Source organism: Mus caroli, chromosome 10, assembly GCF_900094665.2.
Source record: "Mus caroli chromosome 10, CAROLI_EIJ_v1.1, whole genome shotgun sequence".
Lineage (NCBI taxonomy): Eukaryota > Metazoa > Chordata > Mammalia > Rodentia > Muridae > Mus > Mus caroli.
In genome coordinates this window covers 87,846,420-87,872,374 of record NC_034579.1, presented here as the reverse complement: position 1 = coordinate 87,872,374, position 25,955 = coordinate 87,846,420, and the positions used below count along the sequence as shown (strand labels likewise).

Genomic DNA, 25,955 nt, shown 5'->3' with positions numbered 1-25,955 from the left:
TATGTGCATATGGATATGGATGTGATATGTGCATGTGGGTATGGGTGTGTGCCTCAGTGAACACGTGGAGGTCAGAGGAAAACTTTCTGAGGTCAATTCTCTCTACTGTGCATCTCAGGGGTCAAACTCCACAGAGTCATCTCACTGAATCTGAAGGTCAGAAATCCAGCAAGAGAAGCTGGTCAGTGAGCTCCGGGGAGCCTCCTGCATCCCTCCTCAGGGCTGGAATTTCTGGCATCCACACCATGCTTGATGCTTAATTTTGAAGCTGTTGATCTGAACTTGGGTCCTCACTCTGGGCAGTAAGTACTTATCGACTGAGCCATCTTCCCCAGCCCCACAAAACACTTCTCAAGAGAAGCAAGCAAATCTTCAATGCTTTGAAAACAAGGATGTAACTGTTCTTACACAAGAATGAGTGCAAGAATTTTGGGAACTATACCATATAAAACTGTCTGAGGTGAGTGTGGGGAGCAAAAAACTAGGAGGATTGGCCAAGACAACCAGTCCTGTAAAGGAGGGATGCTACGAACCAACAATGTAGAATACTTGTCTGTCATCACAGTGCATAAGAGGACTGCGCTTTACAACCACAAAATGCTACATGGCAAGGCTCTGGCTCAAAAACCAAAGTAATGAACAGAAATCCACAAAAGAAAACAACACCTTTAAAAAACAAAACAAACAAACAAACCCTCCAAACCTTTTCCCTAATTGTTTTAAACTACCTTTAAACGAATAAAATACCAGCAGTGTGCTTTCCTGCTTCCCTTGGCAACAACCTTTCTAGTTGTTTCTAAACAACTAGAACCTTTCTAGTTCAGTTTCTAGGTCAAAGTCTAACTGGCAGAATAAACCTTGCGGAAAACTCATTTGACCTGTTAAGAGAGGTGGATTTCCCTTCAAGGTTTCGTGATTCTGGATTAGTCATCACTGACAGACCGCTGTGGATACGAGGAGACGTTGTCTCAGGACCCAAGTCTCAACAGCGAGAACTGTGGTCAGGGTTAGGACTGGCCTGTGCAGGAAGTGACAGAGATTTGACTCGGATTGGGAAGGGCCTTGAAAGGTCACGTGACAGAGCCTGAACTGTATCCCACATGAGCAAAGGAAGCTATGGAATATATTGATTGGTTGATTGATTTTTGTGACAAGGTCTTGTTTAAATTGTCAAGTGACATAGTAGGTTGATTGTTAACAAAGATGATGCTGGTTTCAGAATCCAGAACAAGATGGAGAAGATATAAGGAACATAAACTATTATTGTGACGATACGAGCTACAACTTTAAAAGAGCTTTAAACTACAGCGATGGAAATAAACAAGAAGGAGAAAATTCAAGTAACAGACGGTCAGTTACAGTGTGGAGGAGAGCCACAACTATGGAGTAAGAAGGAGGTTTACAAGATCAGTGTCTGTAACATCTTTAGAAACCACCTCACTCTTGTCCCATGTATTTACTTAAAGGATGGAAGTCCTATTTACCTTAACTATTCTTATAAGAATGACATGAAAGAGATTTTGAAATTATAACTCAAAGTCATTAAATAAAAGAATTATTATTACCATCCTAGATTCTTACCTCCTCGACTTACTGTATCAGACACCCTTCTCCTTCCTACATTTTGACTGCTTTGAATAAGACTAAAATATACAAATCTTAATTCAACTACAAACTGAGAAAAAAATCTTCAGCTAGGCTGGAGAGATGGCTCAGCAGTTAAGAGCACTGACTGCACTTCCAGAGGTCCCGAGTTCAATTCCCAGCAACCACATGGTGGCTCACAACCATCTATAATGGGATCCGATGCCCTTTTCTGGTGTGTCTGAAGAAAGCAAGTGTACTCATATACATAAAATAAATAAATAAATCTTTAAAAAAACAAAAATCAAAAAACCAAAAAAAAAACCCAAAACAAAGCAAAAAACCTCCAGCTCATATGGAAGAATGTGGCATGGCTCAGCTGAAAGAACAGATATGAGAATATGCAAATTATACCAGACAACCAGAGCAGCGGAGGAACAAAGTCCTGCTTTGCTCAGGGATGAAGGGAGAAGTTCATGATCTGAATCAGGATGTCCGCTGAAGACTCAGGCTGAGAATGCCAGCCCAGCGGAAGAACAGACCATCAGATGACTGTGGTCTTGGAACCACTGAAAAGAACCCTCTTCCCAAGACCGGAAGCAAGAGTTGAGAGAACCCACCGACTCCAGGAAGGAAAGGCAAAGTTTGAATCCGTATAATTCTCTGTCTGAAGCATTTATTTCACACAGTTAAGAATATGGGAACCTCTCCAAGTAGGTTGACAGCTGTTATCTAGAGCAGCCGCTTGCACTGGGCCTCACTCTACAGCTCTCTTGTCCTCCCTCCAATCTAAGTCCAGAGCAGGAAATGAAACTGAGAACACAAAAGAATGTACTTTACTTAGAATATGAGTGAGCAATGGGAAAAAAAGCCCTTTGTCTTGATCCCTTGTCTGTAGCTCCAACAAGCATGGCATTGATCATTCTCGTTACCTCTTCTCATATTGCCCATGAAAATTTTCCTTGTGAGGAGCAGATTAAATGCTTGAATTATTTCTAAGTTATCTGTAGTTGCGTTTTATATGAGAATGGGTTTCCCTGATGTACTTAACTGGTGTATTAATCGTGTTGCAGCAACTAAGCCATAGTGAACTGTTTTTGTGGCTATTTCAACCAAGCTGAATTTTGAAGTACCAATCTTATGTGGTGTTTCAGTCTATGACACATGTACTTTCTGTCCATTACAGATAGTTATTGGCAGTACAGACACTTATCATTTCATAGCTATAAATGTTTTTCCTAAGAAATGTATGAAAGTTTATAATCTATCTTAATCATTCTCACGTGCTTACGTATTGCTACATATAATCTACATCTGCTTCCTCACCCCTTTCTAATGGTCTTCACAGCTGGCAGAGCAAAGAGCCAAGCAGGGGGTCCATTGTGGTGTTAATGAGGTCTCAGCGGGAGCACATCCAAGCTCAGTTTGGGCATATTAATTTGAATAACAAGTCGGATGTTGGAAAGTGATTTCTAGGCTTCCTGTGTCTCATTTCTAACAGTTTACCTGCATCGCTGCCATCGTGGGCCTGCACAGAGGCTGAGCTAAACAGAGGTCCAGGTTGCCTGGCATCTGTGGGGGCCATGGACACAGGGTATGTCAGGTTCATCCCCAGGACCATTACAAAATGTATTTAGGAGAACGAAAGTAATTTCAAATGCTCCTTTTCCAAAATGATTTAAAAAAAAATACTAGCAGACACAAACCTGAGGCTAAAATGCATTAAATGTGCACCCTCACATGGCAATGCTTAAAGGTGGCTAAGGTAAGGGAACACACACATTTATCATTTCTAATCTAAGAACAAAATATCTGGGTCTTAGACACCAATTGATGCTTAAAAACTGAGAGGCAGTCATTGAACAAAGTGGTGCTCTCAGTACATAATGACTGCCCATGCTTAAGCAAAGAACAAGCTACTGCGGCTAAACTCTAACCAACTCACTGCGCTATCATTGTGATAGCGCAATGTGTGACGGACAGCAACCTGACCCTCTGTGGTCCTCTACAGCATGGGGGTGTATGTTTCAGTTTCAGTTCTGAAATCCCACCAAGAATTGGCAAACTTCCAACTTTAAAAGTTCAACAGGCCAATTTTGATTGTTGAAAGGAAGATCGACATCAAACAATCATATGACATAAAGAAATTAAAGATACCCTGAAAGCTACATGCGACTCGCTCAGCAGCGGCCCCTCCTTCTCCACGAAGCTTGGCTCTCCAGCGATTAGATGCGGGCTTCCCTCCATGCCCTCTTCTGGGCTCTGGCAGGTGGCACTTTCCCCGGGAGTCAGTGCTTTTGCAAGAGTGTCAAATGCCCTGTGAGGAGACGGCAGAAGCTGTAAGCTTGGCCAATCTCCAACAATAACATGAAATTCTTATGCAAAATTCCAGAATTGAGATTTAAGTCAAGGGACTGTGGGAATAGCACGGTAAGGTGTCTAGCACGCATTAGGCCCTGGGTTTAGTACCAAGGACTACAGAGAGGGAAGTTTAAACCTAAAAATTCTTTGGCAAATAGGGAAGGGTTATGGCTCAGAGGTAGAAGGCTTGTGTAGTTCACGGGAGGCCCTGGAACCCACCTCCAGTGCCGCTGTCTGAGAGAGGTGTGCACACACAAAACAAGAAAACAACTAAACACGCTTCAGAAAACAGCTGCCTTGTATGACACACAGACTGCTGGATTGCACTGACCTTTGGCACTGTTTCAAAAATCAACAAGTTAAGCTCAGTAAGTGTACTTTGGATTATTGCACACTGCCGTACTACCAAGAAATCACAATCTCTTCAAGTCTGAGAGGAATCCTCACACTTATCCCTACATATACAGATCATCTACTCCAGACTTCAGCACTACTTTTACACTCAGGGCTTGTGAAACTCAGAATGGAATGTGTTTGCCATGTTGTACTAACAGCAGATTTTCAGTTAAACTGTACAGTGCCTTACCTTTTTCAAGTCTTCTAGCAATACTGTTTTCAGAAACTTTTATACACAGATTTTAATGCAAAGACATTTTGGTCAATTAAAATGAGACTCAGAAGATAAGACCACACGGATCCTACCTTGAAACATCACCATTGGTCTGAATATCGTGATGAAAAGCACCGAAGGACGTATCCCCGTTGCGTAAGCTGGGCACCACAGGCATATCCCCACTGCAGTGAGAAAGGTCTTTAGCTTTGCTGAGATTCGCTAATGATGTGACCACACTGGCCAATGTGCTTAAGTCTCCCTGACATGATTCAGCCTTTAAGAAAAGAAGAAAGCACAAAAAATTTGCAAGGTGGGACAGATATATTTTAAAACCTTAAGTATCAAATTCAGATCATGAAATACTATTATTAGCAAATTAAATTGATGAATACAGCAGCTCGTTTCTGTAATCCCCGCAACTCACAAGGCTGAGGCAGAAGGGTTGCCACAAATTCAAGGCCAGCGTGGGTTACATAGTGAATTCCAGACTTTGCTGGACTATAGAGTAAGAGCCTGCCCTGAGAAAGAGAAAGAGAAAGAGAGAGAGGGGGGAGAGAGAGGAAGAGAGAAGAAGAGAGAGGGAGAGAGAGGGAGAGAGGGGGAGAGAGAGAGGGAGGGAAGGAGGGAGGGAAGAAGAGAGAGGAAAAGAGAGAAAGAGAGAGAGAGAGAGAGAAACTAGCTGACTCTTGAAGAAAATACAGGCTTTAAAATAGATACAAGTTCTTAGAAAATTGTATAAAAGTTTAAAAGAAAAATTATACTACTATACTTACTAGCTATTCTAAGTCATAGTTGCTTTCTCTATAAAAAGATATTAAATTAGGTAAAAATTCAAATTCTTTTTAGCATCATTATTAAAATTTCCAAATTTTCTTTAAAATTAAAATGATATTAATTTTATGTGTATGGGTGTTTTGACTGCATGTATGTCTGTTTGCCACATGAAGCCTGGTGCCCTCAGAGGTCAACAGAGGGCACTGGATCCCCTGGAACTGGAGTTATGGATGGTTGCATGCTGTCATGTGGGTGCTGGGAACTGAACATGGATCTTCCACAGAGCAGTGAAACCTCTTAACCTTATAGCTGTCTCATCTCTCCAGGCCCAAAGATTTAGTTTTATTTCTTACAAGATGTGTATTTACCTGTGTCTATGTGTGGTGATATTCATGACTGCTGGTGCTTGAGGCCAGCAAATAGCGCTGAATCTGCAGGAGGTGGAGTTACAGACGGCCATGAGCCGCCTCTGGCAAAGGCTAGGAAATGAGTTCTGGTCCTCTGTAAGAGCCGTCTCTGCTCCTACCCACTGGGCCATCTTCCTAGCCCTTCAAAACTTCTTACCAAACAATCTGGTCTGGTATCTAAATGCATCATCGGCTACCCCGTTTTTGTCAGAGGCGGTCTGTCTACCACACCTCAGCTAAAGTCGCTGCACAGGAAGAGCAGGGCCGCTCTTCCTTTTCCCTCCTTTCAGCTCCCAAACTTAAAGGCACTGAGCTGACACGTGGCAACTTTTCAATGTGATACGTGAGGTTTTGGAAATATTTCCAATTCAAAGGTTTTAATATACCTAATGCTTCAGTTTATTAAATTCCTTTGGTGCCAGGCACACACATCTGTGCTTTAAGGGCTTAGCATTACACCCTTGGGTGCTGGGATTGAACCAAGAACCTCATGTTGTGCAACCTATGTCCTTCCACTGAATGATGGTCACCTCAGTACTGTGGGGCTGAGAGCTGCAGAGCCAGAGCCCAGTGCAGGGAGAAGAACGTCTTCCCACAAGCACCCTCACATCTTCTCAGGGCCAGCGAGACTGCTCGGAGTAAAAGCACTTGCCACTAACAATGGGGACTTGAGTTTAAGGCCCAAATCCCACGTGATGGAAAGGGAGCACCCTCATGATGGAAAGGGAGCACTGACCCCAGAAAGCTATCCTCTGACCTTCATGTAAGTTGTGGTGAACACACACACACACACACACACACACACACACAGTAAATACAAATAGATGTAAAAATAATCTCTTTAGGGAATGTTTTCTTCTTCTCATACAGTTTTTGAAGACTATAGAAAATTTCCACATTTTATCTCAATAAAGAAAGCTTTTTGATCTGGGGAGAGGGCTTAGTGGGCAACAGTGGCTGCTGTGTAACACAAACAAAGGTCTGAGTTCGGATCCCCAGCGCGCGCGTGCACACACACACACACACACACACACACACAATCACGTGTGTTCTGTAATCGTGACACTTGGGGGAGACAAAGATGAAGGATTGCTGGACTCACTGGCTGCTAACCCAATGGCACATCTGACTCTGGGTTCGGCAAGACTCTGTGTCAAGGGAATAAGGCAGGCAGCAATAAACAGCAGTACTTTGGCCTTAGAGAACAAGAGGGGGTCCCCACAAACGTGTGTGTGTGTGTGTGTGTGTGTGTGTGTGTGTGTGTGCGCCCATGCGCGTGCATGTCTTTCCTTTAGACCCCGTGACAATGAAGATCTGCTCCAGTCTTAAGGGACTCTAGATAACTTGGGTTGTATAATCTGAAAGCACAGGCAGTCTCTTGCTACTCTGACCCCCCCAGCTCCCCACATCCACAGCATGCTCAGGAAGGTTGGCGGCTGTCTATAATCCTGACACTCAAATGAATGTTTTGATTAGTACACCGAGAGTTTCTTCTTTTTTTAAAGATGTATGTATGTATGTGTGTATATATGTATATATGTATGTATACAGCATTCTGCCTGCATATATGCCTGCAGGCCAGAAGAGGGCATCTCATTATAGATGATTGCAAGCCACCATGTGGATGCTGGGAATTGAACTTAGGACTTCAGGAAGAGCAGCCAGTGCTCATAATTTCTGAGCCATCTCTCCAGCCTCCAAGAGTTTTACTTGGAGCTATCTTAAGTATTGGCACAAATAAATCTAGCAGGGAAAAATAAGAGGAATAGAGGTAAGAGGTCTGTGCTATCCTTCTGCCGTTTCAGATGGGTTCACAATGGGGCACAGATGATCCTCAAATCAGAGTGTAGCCCGGGCTGGCTGTGCTTGTAGTCATCACCTTTCGAGTTGCTGGGATTACAGGCCGTATTCCATTCTGTTTGGTTTGGATTTACCCTAAATTAATTTTCAGATAACATTTATTTTAAAATGAAAGAAACTGGGAACAGTTTTAAATGTCCGTTGCTTTCATGTTAGAGATAACATTTTTAATAGCATAGTGAAGAATTTTATCAAATAAGTTAAGCTTTAGAAACATGAATTAGAGGCTGGAGAGATGGCTCAGCAGTGAAGAGCTCTGATTGCTCTTCCAAAGGTCCTGAGTTCAATTCCCAGCAACCACATGGCAGCTCACAGCCATCTGTAGTGGGAGCTGATGCTCTTCTCTGGCATGCAGGCATACATGCAAACAGAACACTCATACACATAAAGTACATACATAGATAACAATCTTTTGAAAACAGGAAACAGAAATTATTGCTCTGCAGTAGATAGAGCATGGGATGGGACTAAGGGCTCAGACTCCAGCAGGATGGGGAAGGGGAAGGGGGAGAGGTGGAGGAGGGTCTTTAGTTAGGCTACATACCTTATCTGGTGCCATTAGCATAGCTGGCTCTGTTTTTATTCCAGAGGGATGAATGTTCACAAACATTCCTGAATCCAACAGTCCAGCTGACCTGCAACAAATGAGGCACAGGTTTTAGTCTCAGTAGATCTGGGGAGAGAAACAAATGATGCACTAATGTCAGCTGCAGGGCACCTGGCAGTCTCGCTGTCTGTTACAAAGGTTGGCGTTGCGGCTAGAGGGCTTCGGAGGTCTTTGCGGATGTAGATTTTTTCTGTTGAAGCTGCACAGTTGGAAGACTTTTCTCGGGAAACTTCAATGGGTTTTCTTTCACACTGAACAGCTACAAAAACATGTTAAATAATTACAATACAGACTCCATGGAAATCTGTAAATTTAAGCTGCTTGTTTCCAACATGGCTAATGACAGAGACACTGCTTCCAGTTGAATTCCAAAGGCAGCCATCAATCTTCACAAAATCTATGCAAGTTCAACAACATTGCTCTCTGTATTAGCATTCTGACTGCTGTGACCAGACACCACGACCAAGGCAACGCTTATAAAGGACAACATTTAACTGGGGCTGGCTTACTGGGTCAGAGGTTTAGTCCTTTATCATCAAGGTGGGAGAATGGCAGTGTCTAGGCAGACTTGGTACAGGAGGAGCTGAGAATTCCACCTCTTGTTCTGAAGGCAGCTAGCAGAATGCTGGCTTCCAGGGAGCCAGGACAAGGGTCTTAAAGCCCATATCCACAGTGACACACCTACTCCAACAAGGGCACACACATATTCAACAAGGCCACACTTCCAAACAGCGCCACTCCCTGGGCCAAGCATATTTAAATCCCTATTGGTAAAACTGGTCAATTTACCTGTTATTCCCACCTCTCTCTATTTTGGCACTCCAATGGAAAAAAAATAGAACTCTTAAAAACCCTCACTATCAGCCGGGCGTGGTGGCGCAAGCCTTTAATCCCAGCACTCGGAGGCAGAGGCAGGCAGATTTCTGAGTTCGAGGCCAGCCTGGTCTACAAAGTGAGTTCCAAGACAGCCAGGGCTATACAGAGAAACCCTGTCTTGAGAAAAACAAAACAAAACAAAACAAAAAAACCCTCACTATCAAGAAGGAAGAACTGAAGTGACATGCCCCTTGTATATATAGAGCTAAAGAAAAAGAAAGTTGACCAATTGAAGATAATACTGATAGAAAAGGCCTAAGTGCTGCCTTTCTAGTTAGAAAATAAATCTGTCTTATACATAAGTTCCTCTATACAATATGCGATATCTGTAAGAATCTTGTAATACCTAAAGAGGAGGCAAAACGTTTGCTAAACCTATTTTCTTTGGGGGCAGAGGGGAGAGCAAACCGTCAGAAAATTTCAGGCACCTCTGAGTTGTGTGCTTTGCGAGTTCCCAACCTTTCTCTGTTAAGGTGGTGACAGTGTAGTGCAACCAGGCGCACAGAACTGTGCTGAGATTGTGAGGACACATTAGCCCATGGACAGATCAGTATTGGCTGATGTTACCAGGACCACATTTTGGGCATCTGTCACAAAGCACACTGCTGTCTAGCTGCTTTAATGATCACAGTTCTAAGTTTTACAATGTAACACTAACAATGCTACTGATAATTTAGGAAAGGCAACAAAATCACTAAGAATTCTATTATGCACATTATGTTTTTAAAATTCCAAGATAACTTACAAAAATCATTTGAGTGCTAAGTGTCAACTGATGTGTTTGTCACAGGTTATTGTGTTATCAAAAATATTTGTTTGTTAAGTAACATATATGTATGTATGTGTGTGTGTGTGTATATATATATATATATATATATATATATATATATAGTCATTCTATTGTTAGTTGGACAGCTATGGCTTAAAAGGCCCATGCCATGGTTTGAACAAGAAGAGCTCTGCTGGAGAAAGTCTGTCCTTGTGAGTGAACTTTGACGGTTTATATATTCACTCCACTTTCTCTTTGGGGCTAAAATGTCATCAGCTTGCCTCATGGTCCTGCTAGTCCACTATGCCTTCCTGCCCTCTGGAACCATAAACCCAGATAACCTTATTCTTTTTTCAGTTCTTTTTGTCATGACGTTTTATCACAGGGACAGAAAAGTAACTACTGCGCCATGTATACTTGAGCTGCTTAAACGTGCTGACTTGTATGCACTTTCCATTCGCTGGAGTGTTAAAAACCACCCCTCCTTTAGGTCAAGTACGTACAGTCCTGCTTCATCCCGAAGGCAATGCACCTCTGCAGCCTGCAGTACTGGCAGCGGTTTCGGTGGTGCTTATTAATAACGCAGTCTTTGGATCCTCGACAGGAATAGACTAGGTTTTTTCGGATGCTTCTTTTAAAGAATCCTTTGCAGCCTTCACAAGTTATTGCTCCATAATGACGTCCTAGAGATGAAATGTTTAAAAACATGCTATAGGTCAGAAGCAAAATAAATTCATCTTTTCTGTTAAAACAACAATATATAAAACGAAATTGTGATTTTGAGATTCTGACAATTTTTTTTTTTTTTAGGGTTTATTTAAGTAGAAAATCAAAACAACCATACCCGGTGGTAAGTTTAATAATGATATGGAGTTTTAAATTTTATAATGTAACATTAAAAATGTTAGAGCACATAAAAATGAAAACACATAAAATTTTACATCCTGTGCTGGTGATTTAGGAAGCATTGAATAAAGTTAGCCATTAAATTAAAAAAAAAATTAGAGAACTTAGGAAAGACAATAAAATCATTATCAAAAATTCTATTATTCACGTTAACATTTTTTATTCTGGGAAAACTTACAATTATAGTTTTGCCATACATTGTGTAACAGTGTGTGGGTTTTTGTTTGTTTGGGTTTTTTTGTTGTCTTTTCTTTTCCTCCTGCTGAGGACCAAATCCAGCGCCTTAGACTTGTTAGGCAAGCATTCTACCCCCTATCTGCATCCTTGGCTATAACAGATATTTTAATATTAAAGTTATATGGTCTAGAAAAGTTAAAAGTGCTGCCTAGTCATGGAAATACAATCATCTTTCTTTGTGAGTTCCACTTTCAAAACTTTTGAGCAAGCAACTGAAGTCTGTGGCTAGCGAGATGGATCAGCGGGTGAGAGCAGTTGCCACTCTTACAGAGCGTCCAGGATCGAGTCCCCACACCCACCATCCTTTGGTAGCTCTAGTTCCAGAGAACTGACAATCTCTTCAAGCCTGCACAGGTACTGGGCACACACACCCATGCATACACACATGCATGAGAATACACACACGAGCACACACAATATTAACAAATTAATGGAGGTTTTGTAATGAAATTTCAAAAAAATTTAACAAAACCAAACTGGGCCCTTAAACTTTGTCCCACTGAAACCTGTGCATATATATGATCAGAGGCTAAGTGTGTATCTCTGACAGGAAGTAAGCGATAGTCAAACTTAAATGGCTTATCACTGAGCACTTATAACCAACTATGAGAACAGCCCACCCAGTATGTCTCCAGCAGACCCTATCTGATCGCAGAAACTAGTCAGGGTTGGGCCTGGTCCATTCTAAATCTGTTGTGTGGAACTGCTAATAAAGGCTTACCAAAAAATCTTCTACTTCTGCAACTCACTGTCCTCTGAATTCTTGAAGCAGGGTTTTGGGAAGTGTGTTAACAATATATTAACACCATACTGTATTATTAAAGACCACAATTTATTTTTCAATGATTCCTTTGGCAAATTTAATTTTTACATTTAAAAGTTTTCTATGTGTTTACCTCTAGACAGTGAAACCAAAACAAATATTTTATACCATTAGGAATCAAATTAACTGACACTGAAATAAAAATAAAACAAAACAACTAAAAACCAGAGAAAAGTAAAGTTTTATAGGCCACAATTATGAAGCATAAAAACAACATATTCTTCCGTTTATTTTTTAATTTTGGAGGAACCACAGTTCAGGATCAGTTACTTTTACAGTTTAACATACACAGGATTATTTGTAATCATACCTGATGCTTTGTCTCCACACACAACACAAAGATCAAAAACCTTATTTGGTCCCTGGTCAGGAGAATTTTCTGTTAAGAGCTTTTAAAAGAAGAAAATGTGATTAATTACAACAGCTTCATGTTGTCCAAAAATATGGAGTTGGAGTTACTTCTAACTGTGATGTGAATTATTCTTAAAACTAAGAACCCTATTTATATGGATATACCAGTTATGTTAGCTTTCTTTCACACATAGGCAAAAACTTCAGTGTTATATGAGGTGAAAACCATGAGTTTCTTTTCACTTCTTCCACAGCAATCACAGTTCCACTAAGAAACAATGAGTGGCCTGGGTGACACATACCTTTGATCCTCATTCTGTGGGGTGGGGTGGGGAAGCCAGGTGGATCTTTGTGAATTCAAGGCCAGCCTGGTCTACTTAGTTAATTCCAGTCCAGCCAGGGCTACATAGTGAGACTCTCTCAAAACCAGCATACCAAACCCCAACTGGTGGCGACCCCATGGTTAAGAGCACTTGCTGCTCTTGCAGAGCGGGTTCAGTTCCCAGCACCCACAACGGGAATTCACAACTGATGGGTAAGACTAGTTCAGGCATTGATGCCTTCTTCTGGCCTGCACACATGTTACGCATACACATGTCCTCGGGTAGATACATACATATGAAATAAATCTTTTTTAAAAAGCTCTCAACACACAAATACATGAGTGTTTTGAAATGTAAGCCACTCATACACACTGATGTTATTCATATAAAACATGTGTAATTATTCTAAAAGTTCTAAGACCTTTCATGACATTTGTCTTTCACAGTTCGGAACCCTTCCAAACTATCACTGAATGGCACTGCAAAAAAATATAATAAAGCTGGATGCAGTGATTCGCAGGTGTCATGCCAGCACGTGGGAGGCTAGGGGGCAAGGGTCTGTGAGTTCAAAACAGCCTGGGCTACAGGAAGACTGTGTGCCAGAAGGATGAGCCCAGCTGCCTCCATACCCCAAAGTGACAGCATAGTTGTGAATTAAAAAAAAAAAAAATTGTTGTGGATTTTCAAAGAAAAGATAGTTGTGGATTCTTTTTTAAAAAAGAAAAAGAGTTATACATAAACTCTATCAATGGGAGTAATTATAATAATGCAATTATGACTGCTACATAAAAACACCATATAACTGGCCACTAGTGAGAAGGGTAAAGTGCTCTTGGGTGAGCTACTAAGCCTATTAAATCACACCAAGAGCTCACCACTAGGTATAGTTGTTAGGATGCTGGCAAAGAGCTCGAGTTTCTTCTTCCAGATTGACTTTTCTATCCATCTTTGTCTACCCGTATAAGAGAAGAGACGTCTTTCCTCACTTACCTGGAGGTGCGGTGCGGACAGATCAGGACTGGTAAAAAACAACTGGTTGACACCTGCGGCGTCTGGAGTTGTGAGGAAGACTTTCCCTGGCGTGGATCCCTCGTGGTTTGCCAGAATGAACTGCTTGCCCTGTGTGCTGTGGTCAAGTGCTGTCACGATCTGGATTTTCTGTCCAGTCTGCTGCTCTGTAACAATCTAACACAATCATGGCACAACTGATTGGTTCAACTCAATCAGGTTTGTTTGCTGGCCTTGAACCCATGACCTGCTGTCTCAGCCTCCTGAGTACTGGAGAACAGGGATGGACTACCATGTCTGACTTTTGTGTTCTTTAATGAATCAGTTTTAACCTCAAAACAAAGCTAGAGAAACCAGTTATATACCTTTTAAATGGCAACACTACTTCTAATGAAATTCTGCTAGAAGCGAGCATGTGTGAAATTTACAAAGGTTACAATGGCAAGGTTAGTTGACGTCACTATTTTGATTTCTTCCTTCTTTCACTACTTCTCACTTAGACTGTTGGTTCTCAACCTGTGGGTCCCGAGCGCTTTGGGGAATGCTAGAGACCCTATCACAGAGACTTACATCACAATTCACAAAAACAAAATTACAGTTACAAAGTAGCGATGAAGATAATTTTAGGGGGAACCAGCGGCAGGTAGGCAGGCAAGCTGCTGCTCTTCTTCCCCTCTGCTTCTCCTCCCCTCTGTTGCTCCTCCTCCCCTCTGCTGCTGCTCCTCCTCCCCTCTGCTGCTCCTCCTCCTCCCCTCTGCTGCTCCTCCTCCCCTCTGCTGCTCCTCCTCCCCTCTGCTGCTCCTCCTCCCCTCTGCTGCTCCTCCTCCCCTCTGCTGCTCCTCCTCCCCTCTGTGGCTCCTGGTTGCTATTGTTTGACAAGAAGAAGTTGGAGTTACCCTGAAGACAAAGGTTGGACTGGCCCTAAGAAACATGACACCCCATAGAGCCTGTAGAGGTCTATGCCCCCTTTCCCTCTAACCTTCTCTCTCTCCTACCTAGTGTTGTGGGGCTGGAGGGATTAGGACGGAATGAGGGTTGGAAGAGAGGTAGAGATAAGAACCCATAAGTAGCGTACAGAGGTACACCACTGGGATGAGCTGGTGGTTGGGAGGTTAGTCAAGGGTGGCCACGGAACACTGGGCTGAGTGGTAAGGATAAGAGCGGCCTCTGCTGACAGGACAGTCTATGCCAGAGTGAATTCATGAAGGAGAGAACCCCTCAACACTGACAACTTTTATTACAAATCAAGCATTTCCTAAAATAAGCCTTAGTAAGCTGATTTAATATTTGACCCAACTTCAAACTTGTTTCAATATTTCTTCTACTTTTCTGAAACTATTTTGTGTGCAAACTTTCCAAGTAAGTTCTGAATGGTGGCCAATGACGTTTTTGTATTGATTAGTGCTGCTATCATTTGAACTTTCTTTGTTGAACAGTAAAATGGATTAGGTAACTACTTCTCGTTCTTGCTACTGTTGGATTAGGTAAATACTTCTTTCTACCACGTCTGGGTAGCTTTGCTTTGTTTTTCATGTACTCGATTATATTTTTTCATAGCTATCTCTACCATCCCCAGGCTCTAACTTCAGTAACTTCCAGCTTCCTACAGGACTTGTCTTTGAATCACCAGTTCATTTGTAACAAATGTTACCGTGGGTCTTACTTCGTTAGGGTTTCAATTGTTGTGATAAAACATCACTATCAAAGCAACTTAGAGAGGAAAGGGTTTACTTCACAGTCCATCGTGGAAGGAAGACAGTGCAGAAACTTAAGCAGGGCAGGAACCTGGAGGCAGGCACCGAAGCAGAGACCCATGCTTACTGGCTTGTTCCTCATGGCTTGCTCAGCCTGCCTGCCATCTTCCAGCACCCAGGACCACAGCCTAGGGTGGAACCTTCTGCCCACGGTGGGCTGGACCCTCCCATATTAATCATCAATCAAGAAACCACAGGCTGCCGGGCATGGTGACGCACGCCTTTAGTGCAAGCACTTGGGAGCCAGAGGCAGGCCGATTTCTGAGTTCGAGGCCAGCCTGGTTTACAGAGTGAGTTCCAGGACAGCCAGGGAAACACAGAGAAACCCTGTCTCAACAAAAACCAAAAAAAAAAAAAAAAAAAAAAAGAAAGAAAGAAAGAAAGGAAACCACAGGCTTATCCATGGGCCAAGGCAATTTTTTTTCAAATAAGGTTCCCTCTTCCAAAATGACTCTATCTTCATTCAAGTAGACAAAAACTAGCCAGCATAGCTCAGATTGTTTCTTTCAACAATACCCATTGTAATTAAAAGTCCAATATTCAGTCAGTTTTTAGAAAAGAGAATTAGGTATATGCATGATCTAACTGCCACTGGGTTAAAACATTAGACCCATAAAAGGGTATTTATTTAATACAGTATAAGAGAATAATTGAAAAAGAAAGACAATAAACTTGGTCTTCGATGGAGAAGAACTGTAATTAGGTAAACAATTCTCTCAAAATGTCAGGAGCCAGCTACCATGTCAAATTTGACAATGGAGGGCAAAAGTGCCAAGGAAAAGAACATTCTGACCCTGACTTGACCCCAAGCCAGAGATCAGGGCCAAGGGGTTGGGGGGTGGGGTGGGATAACACCAGCCCCAAAGCATAAAATCCCACCAATCCCTGAGCTTTCCCCAAGATCAGACCGCCCTGGAGAGCTCTGCTCCCCAGAAACCCTATATAAACCTGCCTCCTGCTCAGCTCCCTGGGGCTGACGGTTCCCCCTCCCAGTACATCTCCTGTGTGAGGTTTGCTGTGTGGTGTGACTTTGTGGTTATCCTTGGCTCCCAGCTGCCAGGGTCCTTTTTCCTTCAGAGCTGTAACACCTGCACTGGGGAAACCGTTCCCCCTCACCGACATACACATCACGATCAATGACAATGGGAAGGACACATGCCTATCTGTCGCAGAGGTGGTCCAGTTCAAAGGGAGGGACAAGCCAAGAAATGCCATTCTCAAGTCGAACCTTACCAAGTTTCTCCTGGGCTAGAATGACTACAGGGCGAAGCTGTACGATGCTTTGGAAGAGTCCCTGGTGACAGGGGACACCTCTTGCTTTATCTAGTCCCACAAATGTGTGCTCTGGCAAAGTGCCCCCAACCCCTGCCCAGGCCCAGGCCTGGGAGCCTTTCATTTACATTCATGACTGCCTATCTGTAAACCAGTGGGCTGCTGTGACATATCACAGGATATCCTGTACAACTGCTCAAGGAAGTTCCCGAGGCCTGGGGCCATATTCTAGCTCTAACCTGACGGTCCTGGAAAAATGAAACAAAGAAACTAGGCTTCGGAGAGGTATAATGAAATTTCCAAGATAATTAAAAACCCTTTATCCATTTAAAAACAATGCATATACTGATGGGAAATAACTTATGAAAACTAAGTTTATTTCTCCACTAAATATGTACTAGTAAGAGTCGTGGTAATTTATATTTCTGTGAACTCTTTCAATGCCTGGCTTAATGAAGTTGTAAGTTCATATCTGTCTCTTCATTTAACCTATTAGGATATGCAGGTTTTGGTTCAGACTTAAAATAAACAAACAAACAAACAACCCAGTCTCACATAGATAGTATGGAAAAGTAGGGAATAATTTAATAGCATTTCAAGCTGTGGAGATTGCCCATTGGTACCACACCAAAACATGACGTGTAGCTTTGCGAAAGTTAGCTGTGGCGTGGAATCAGGAGTTCTTGTTATATACAAATGGAGGACAGAGCGGAGCAGGCAGAGCTCTGAAGAGACAGATACTTTGTCTTATGAGATCCTCTTGCTCCTGCCTTCTGAGTTCTGAGATTATAGCCGTGTGCCAGTAGCCTGGCAAATCAATAATTGTTGTTTATAGGTACTAATATCCTGAGGAAGCTTTAATTGATTTTTATTTCACTATCAGCGTTACTATTAACATAAGATTCACTTACACGAGGTAGCTAAAACTATCTTAGCTATTAATACTATTAATATCGTGTGTGTGTGTGTGTGTGTATGAGAGACTACATGTATATGCAAGTCCCAGGACAAGTCTCTGGAGTTGTTTCTTTCCTTTCACCTTTCTGTGGGTTCCAGGGTTTAAACTCATGTCGTCAGGTTTGCTTAGCGAGTGAAGTGTCTCTGCTTGCTGAGCCAGCTCAAAGGTCTGATCCCAGTCATTACTAAGGACAGCTCTTGCCATAAGGAGCCATCCGTGGTTATTATCAGACTGTGTGCCAACCACTGATCTGCATTGCGCCTCATACTTATTTTTATATTTTTAAGTTTTTTACATTTACGTGTGTGTGCATGCATACACTCCATAGCATACGTGTGGAGTGGGAGGACACCTTTGAGAGTTCGTTCATCCATCCTTCTTTCCTTTCTTTCTCTTTCCTTCTTTCCCTCCCCCACCTTTCTTTCTTTGTTTTTCTGGGGACCAAACTCAGACTTAGTGGCAAGCACCTCTATACAGATAAGCCAGCTCCCTCGTCCCCGAGACGGGCTTTTATTCAGCACTATTTTATAGCAGCCTACCTCTCTTTCCTACAGTGAATGGAGGCCAGAGAAGGTCGCTAAGACAAGATAGTGTTGCCCTATAGTTCTGAGGCCTGACGTGCCCAGTGTTTTAAATCACTTTAAAAAATCACCATGCCAGCCAGGCGGTGGTGGTGCACATCTTTTATCCCGGCACTCTGAGGACAAAGGGAGGCAGATCTCTGTGAGTTCAAAATTCTATAGAGTGAGTTCCAGGACAGCCAGGGATACACAGAGAAACCCTGTCTCAAAACGAACAAACAAACAAACAAACAAAACAAAACCAACCCTCTGCCCCCAAAAGAAGAGTCAAGATTAACACTGTATACATGAGTAATGATGTCAAAAATTTTGGATAAAACTCCAAAAGCATGCCATGCCATGGTTAATTTTTGCTAAAAAATAGGATGTAGTAATTTCTGACTGATCTCAGTTTTCCTAACCACCAAGCAGCATTCTCTGATCAGAGCCCCTCCTACTCCTAAGGCTTTATTAGCTTTTTGTTTATTTATTGTTATAAACTTTTTTTGTAGATGTCACTAAAGTCACAGTACTTAACGTATTTCTATTGCAATTATTTAACTGCTTCCAACTGCAGAGGAAAGCTATCTGAAAGCTGAGCTATCTTTCATCCCGGTACTTCTGTAACCTAATATGGACATTTAGCATAAAGAATAGAGGCTTGGTAGGTCAGCAGATAAACTGTAAACTACACATACCTCACCCATCTGTTGGTCGATAATTTGATGTGCAATTTCTTCTATGGTCGCCATGATCTAATGGTCAAAGTATCTGCCAAAGATGAAAAAAAAAGCCTTTTTACAATTATATACATAAAATATTTACTGAAGAAACTGAAATTATATGCTGCCTAAGATTTTCTTTAAAATCATCCGGTGCAGGCAGCGGCGTATGAAAGGGAATTGCCCAATGGTTAGCAGCCTTCCTCATGCTCCAACCCCTTAACACAGTTCCTCATGTCAGGGTGACCCCTAACCAGACAATTATTTTTGTTACTACTTCATAACTGTAATTGTGCTACTGTTATGAAATATAATATAAATATCTGATATGCAGGATATCTGAAATGTGACCCCAAAAGTGTCACAACCCACAGGCTGAGATCTACTGGACTAGACGGAATAAGATTTGCCATGTACTAGCAACGGTGCACANTGGCAGTTGCTGATGGGACTCGCTGGGGGGTTCATGTCACTATCCCGCTTTTGTGTACTCTGACATACCTGTTTAAGAAGCTATTCTACCTGGGTGGATAATGCTGTTCTACAAGCCAACGCAGTTATATGAAAATCTTGGTCCCTGGAGTTAGACATTAGTGTCCACCACCATCGCTGTCTATACCTTTGAAGCAGGGTCTCTCCAGGAAGCTGGGGTTCATGTTTTCTTGGCTAGGCTAGAAGACAGCAAGTCCCAGGAATGCCTGCCTCTGCCTGCAGGCCATCAAAGACGATTTTGCAAAAGATCAAGCATACAGATTTACTATTACCCACCTTCTGGATAGTTATCACAGCCTGGCTGCAACTATAGGATCTGGGCTGTCACTTGCTAAACGTTACTCGATAGCTGCACACACTCCTAATCCCTGCAGTTATCATGCTTCCTGTCCTTGGTAATGGCTTTTCTCTTCACTCTCCGTGCCACACCATTGCTGATCGATACGTGTGCTCAAGACGGCAGAGAAAGGAGACGAAACGGGCGTTTTTCTTTTTTAAAGTTTTATTTTCATTTTTTACTATGTATATATATATGTACGTAGGTTTGTGCACAGGAATGAAGGTGCCAGAGGAGGCCAGAAGAGGGTGCTGGAGACCTTGGAGATGAAGTTACAGGCAGCATTGAGCTGCCCAATGTGGGTGCTGGGAAAGTAACTGGGGTCCCCTGGGAAAGCACGGAGTGCTCTTAACTGCTGAGCCATTTCCCCAGACTCCTGTTTGTTTGTTTGTTTGTTTGTTTTTAAGGTAGGGTCCCAAGTAACCCATCTGGCTTTGAACTTGCGATGTAGCTAAGGATGACCATGAACTCCAAACCTCCTGCCTCTACCTAAGCATCGGGATTATAGGCAAGTGCCAACGTAGTCTACAGACTGTTGATGGCTCAAACGAGTCTACCTTCCCAGAAGAGTAATTTGCCACTGTACTTCAAAAACCTTAAACTGCTTACCCGCTCAGCCCTTGAGGCTGAGTCAGAGTTTCAGGTTCATGGTCAGCCTGTTACAGACTGCTGGAGTTCAGAGTTGTAATCCCAGCTGTAATCGCTACTAAATGCATAGTTTATTTTATAATACCCTTCAGGCACTTAACCTGAGGCTGCTTCTTCAGAAATAAGACAGCCGACACCATCTCTTTGAGAGGTTAAAGAGTGGATAAGTGAAAATACACACACATCTACTGGTCCCTAACAGGTAGTTGGCGGTCCATGCAAGTTATCGGAATGAGCGCAGTGCTCACTATGTGAGCAAGAGGACACAGAAGAACAAGCCTCCTGAAGACTTAGGAAAAGCTCATACAAGAGACAGCTAAATTAGTCATTGAAGTGTCATGTATTTTTATTCGCCTGAGGCAGAGAGCAAAAAACTTGAGGATGAGGGCTGGAGAGAAAGCTCCGAGGCTAAGAGCTCTGGCTGCTTTTCCAGAAGACCTGGTTTGAATCCCAGCACCCACGTAGTGGCTCACAATTGGCTGTAACTCTAGTTCCAGGGGATCCAAGCCCCTCTTCCGGTCTGGGCAGGCATGAAGCATGCACACGGTACACAGGCATACATGCAGACGATATAGCCACACAGATTACATAAAATTAAATTTCAGAAGCGTCAGATAGTCCCCTTACCGCCTCGGTGCTAAGAACCTTGGTCACAACCTTATACATGCCCGCTTGACTTCCCTGCACAAATGGTATAATTAACAAAAACCCCCTCAGTTTAGTAAACTCTGGATCTCTACCCCATCCATACAAGATGGTGCAGTGGTCAGCACAGGAGTCAGCCCATATCTGGCAACAGTAAAAAGGTTTTTAAATTGTAGTGACCAAAACTTAATTCAGAATCAAATATCCAGTAAACCCAAGCTGTTACTAACAGCACAGGTCCATCCGTGTTGTACTGAACCCTGTCACTGAGATTTCTTTTTAATGTTATTTACTGTATGAGTGTTCTGCTGCATATACATCCTCAAGCCAGAAGAGGGCATCAGATTGTCTAACCGATGGTTGTGAGACACCATGTGGTTGCTGGGAATTGAACTTGAGACCTTCGGAAGAGCAGGCAGTGCTCTTACCCGCTGAGCCATCTCACCAGCCCCCACTGAGATCTTTTTCTAAAACACAGAACATGTGCATTATGTGCTGTGCAAGCTGTCATAGCACAGGACACCATGGACTCTGCCTGAAACACGTCAGCTCACACTACTGGGTTCTATGGATTTTCTTTCCCCATATAAACTTTCCTGTTTTTACAGAAACATAATGGTTTAGCTACATAAAACCATAATGTCATTATGTAATTATGAAAAAAAATTTTCAAATATTTTCCACCATCTTTCTCTAGCATCTAATTACCAAATTAGTACTGAGGTAGTTTGACAGAGACTGGCCCCAAAGGGCTCCTATGTTTGACTACGTGGTCCCCAGTTGGAGTTGTTTGGATAGATTAGCAGATGTGATCTTGTTGGAGGAGGTGTGTCTCTGGGGAAGGTTTTGAGGTTTCAGAAGCTCATGCAATTTCCAGTTAGCTCTCATGTGTGCACTCTCTCTGCCTCTGGTTGCCTTCTTAACATGTAAACTGCCAGGCACTGCCCCAGTACCACACCTGCCATACTCCCTGCCAGGATGGTCATGGACTTTAGTTCTCTAAAATTGTGAACCCCCAAATTACATGCTTTCTAAGTTGCCTTGGTCATGGTTGTCACTGCAATAGAAAAAGAAGATGAATACATTACCAGATAGTATAAGGTATTGCTTGTTTTAAAAACGTCTATTGAGGGGTATGGAAGGATGGCTTGGCAGTTACCAACATGCTGTTCTTACAGAAGACCAGAGTTCAGTTCCCAGCACCCACATCAGATAGCTCACCATCTTCTGTCACTCCAGCTCCAGAGATCTGACATCTTCTGGTCTGCATGGGCACCTGCACTTATGTGTACTCTCTACCCCCAACATATTCACATATGATTAAGTTTTTACTGAAATTAAGTATGTATATTAGTCAAGGTTCTCTAGAGTCACAGAACTTATGGGTAGTCTCTATATTGTAATGGAATTTGTTGATGACTTATAGTCTGTAGTTCAATTCCCCAACAAAGGTCAGCAGCAGCTGTGAACAAAAGTCCAAGGATCTAGCAGTTGCTCAGTCCCACAGGGCACACAGGCAAAGACAGAGAGTAAATCTTCCTTCTTCCAAAGTCCTTATGTGGTCTCCAGCAGTAGGTGTGGCCCAGATTAAAGGTGTGTACTACCGCACCTAGATCTGAGACTTTCTTTGTCCCAGGCTGACCTCGAACTCAGAGCTCTCCCTGCCTTAGTCTGCTGGGATTCATAGCCACTATGCCTCAAGATCTCCATACCAAGATCCAGGTCAGAAACTTGTATCTCCCAGCCTCAAGATCAGGATCACAGATGAGCCTTCCAATTCTGGATTGTAGCTCATTCCAGATATAGTCAAACTGACAACCAGGAACAGCCATTACACTATGTATGAATGTATGTATAGGTTTTTCAAGACATGGTTTCTCTGTGTAGCCCTGGCTGTTCTGGAATTCCCTTTGTAGATCAGGCTGGCTTTGATCTCAGAGAGTCACCTACCTCTGTCCCCACCCTCTGGGGTGGGATTAAAGGGGCATCACCATACATGGATCATAAAAAATATTTTGTTCATGTTTTTCTCCTCTCCCAATGCCTCCTCATCTCCCTACCCATCCGACTTTATATTCTTTCTTCTCTCTCTTTAAAACGAGGAAACAAGAAACATACACATAAAAGACACCCTCCCTCCACACACACACACAAAACCCCCCACAAAAATGGAAATCAAAATAACAAGCGAAAGGGCAGTAAGACAGAAAGTGCCCAGGTGACAGGAAAATGCCGCTGAGTTCCTGCTGGGTAGGCACCTGCTCTGCTCAGAGGTGAGGCTCTGTTGCAGAAGCCCTATTGGTCCTTTGATAGCGTCTTGTTCAGGGCGGGACACTCCCTGGTCAGTGCTGGGACCAGTCTGTCTTGGAGCTCTGCAGGCCTTGTGCTTGGTGAGCACGCTCTCTAAGAATTGCTGTTCTGTCGTTTTCCGGAAGCTGAATGTTCAACTGTAGCAAGACGAAAGACCCGGAACAACATCCCTCAACCATCACTGCTGTGTACGCGCTTGATTTTAGTTTTTAATTTATTTTGATTTTTTAGAGTCGGGGTTTCTCTGTGTAACCCTGACCATCCTGGAACTTGCTTTGTAGACCAGGCTGGCCTCGAACTCAGAGATCTACCTGCCTCTGACTCCCAAATGCTGGGATTAAAGGCCTGTGCCACCACTGCCCAGCTATCAACATGGGATTTTAAAATTTTAACCATAAATGTAATTTCGTAAACTAGAGTTAGCACTTATTTTAAGAATTATAAGCAATATTCACTTGTACTTTAGGACAACACTGTTTTTCTGTTATGGATTATTGGATTGTTTGTTTGTTTAACAAAATCTCAATCATTTGATTTTACCAATGAAGATTCAGGAGCCAGATGATGGGGTGAAAGCCTGCTAGATCAGAGAGGCAGAGAAAGCACCCAGCTGACCTTCCTCCTTGGGTGATGTCCCAGAAACAATGTCCCTCTCTCAAGCTGTCTCAAAAAACCCTCCTTTCACCCGAATGTCCCTCCCTTCTACTTCCTGTACGCCTCTCTATCCGTCTTCCTGACTCCTCCTTACTCTGCTTTTTTCTTCATAATCCAGTGTTCACTTCTGGTCAACCGGTTGCTTGCTCCTCCTCGAGACCTCTGTTTCACCCTGTTTATAATATTCAAGCAGAAAGCTCTTGAATGAAAGGTATGCATACTGAGGCTGAGCCACACCTCAACTAAAAAACAGGTTTTTCCAGTAAATAATAAAATCTCAGGGTTCACAATGTGATCACATATCCTCCAGTGGATAATGTTAATGGATAATTGTCTGACTCTTTCCAGCCAGGTTGTAGAATAACCAAAGTGGTAAGAAAAAAATTAAGTGAAATCATCTTTGCGATATAGATTTATTTCTGATAACCACGATGATGGGGGAATAAATAAATAAATAATAAAGACCCCTTGGCTTGATTTTTAATGACGCTTTGGCTACAGAGAACCCGAAAGCAGCTGAATTGGCACCATAATAAAAAGTATGCAACACACAAAATGAATATTTCTTAAATATGCTTACGACTGTCCAACATAAGGGGCAGGGGCGGCAAAGCCTGGACAGTCGGTACCGTCAGGGAAAAGCATTTATTTGTATTCTACAAAGATTCCCATTTAACTGCAAAACCTGTGCGCGTGTGCGCATACAGGGGGTATGTGTGTTACCATTAAAATGTTAGCAGTGGCTCATGGGAGAGGGGAGTTAATAACCCTGCTAAAAGAACCAGGCTGGTGATGGAATTCTTCAGGTTTCTTTATTAAAGGGCACTCCCTCCGATAGAATTTCCAGAACTAATGCGACCAGTCCCATCACTTTCTCAGCAGGTTTGAGGGAAGTAATTCATGGAGATGCCACGACTAGTATTCCTATTGCAGTACGGTTGTTGCTTTGAGATATGTATAGGAAGGAAGGAAGCATATCTGAAAAACTGTTTTGTTGCCCTGTAGGGAGGGAACACAAGCTGGGAATATATTAATCTTAACATCAGCGGATTTTGTTTTTTTTTTTTTTTTTTTTTTTTTTAACAAATGGAGATTCACAGCTAAAAGGTCTCCTTAAGAGTCTGCATAGATGTTGATGCAGAAATTGTACTAGAGGATGGTGGCCTGTGACAGAATTCAAAGTTTGCAGAAACAAATGTCCTTTCACTCAGTGAGCCATCAGGAGGCACCTGTGGCCAGAAAGTCTCAAGGCAGTTGTGCTTGGCAGGACTGTTCATCAAAAAGCCGTTCTCTTCGCTCTGTTTCCCTACCCCGGCAAACAGTGTCAGCTTACAGAGCCCCTCAAGCATGCAGAGGTGGCTCTCAGGACACTCAAATTGGAAAGTTACGGAAGATGTTGTACCTTGGTGGACCAGAAACCCGATTTGGTTAGTTTTCATTTTGGGTTTTTTTTTTTTTTTAATAATGATTTATGGCACTCAAAACTGTTACTTGTCAGATAGTTTTTGAAATATTCAATGATGTAAACATGTTGCTTCGAGGAAGTGACTGGAATATATTTATGTTAAAAGATAAAATTGAAAGTCTTACTAAAATAGCTAACATGGAAAAGCAGGGCGAAAACTGGTTCTTTGGAGATGTTTACAGTAGAGATGACTTTATAATTGAAAATGACCTCCTTAGGCAGGAAAGATGGCTCAAGGGTTAAGAGCCTAAATTCCATTCCTCCACCCATATGTTGGCTCTCCACCCCCTGTACTTCCGTTCCAGAGGATCTGAAACCCTCCTCTGGCCCTGGAGAGCACAGTACCCTTGTGGTACACAGATATACACGCAGGCAAAACACCCATACCCAGAAATCATTACACCTGGTGGAGATTACCCTCCCCAGGAAGTCACAAGTTCATATTCCTTTATACCTCAATGCTATACGCTAAATATCAAGCTTTACCATGCATGCAGTCAGTCTAAGAAATTCCCCACTTAGGAATCCCAGAGGTAAACTATTAGCAGTTTGTCACACAAAACACAAACCGTGCTTCTGTAGCATACACCATTTCCTACCACACTTGTGCCTGACCTCTGAGACCCGGCTCAAATTCCA

The 25,955-nt window shown here is 42.6% G+C and overlaps 1 protein-coding gene across 2 annotated transcripts in view; it reads right to left on the bottom strand.

Annotated features, from left to right (window-relative positions):
* Nr2c1 (nuclear receptor subfamily 2 group C member 1) overlaps nt 1–25,955 on the bottom strand; it is a 50,677-nt gene that overhangs the window by 22,835 nt on the left and 1,887 nt on the right. For both annotated transcript variants that reach the window (XM_021173931.2, XM_029482586.1), the window contains exons 2-9: nt 18,742–18,814; nt 13,482–13,676; nt 12,128–12,206; nt 10,355–10,534; nt 8,318–8,465; nt 8,144–8,234; nt 4,648–4,832; nt 3,742–3,901 (exon numbers count right to left, since the gene is read on the bottom strand). In XM_021173931.2, the coding sequence (XP_021029590.1) occupies nt 3,742–3,901; nt 4,648–4,832; nt 8,144–8,234; nt 8,318–8,465; nt 10,355–10,534; nt 12,128–12,206; nt 13,482–13,676; nt 18,742–18,795 (1,092 nt within the window). In that variant the 5' untranslated portion in view covers nt 18,796–18,814. The remainder of the gene's footprint in view (nt 1–3,741; nt 3,902–4,647; nt 4,833–8,143; nt 8,235–8,317; nt 8,466–10,354; nt 10,535–12,127; nt 12,207–13,481; nt 13,677–18,741; nt 18,815–25,955) is intronic.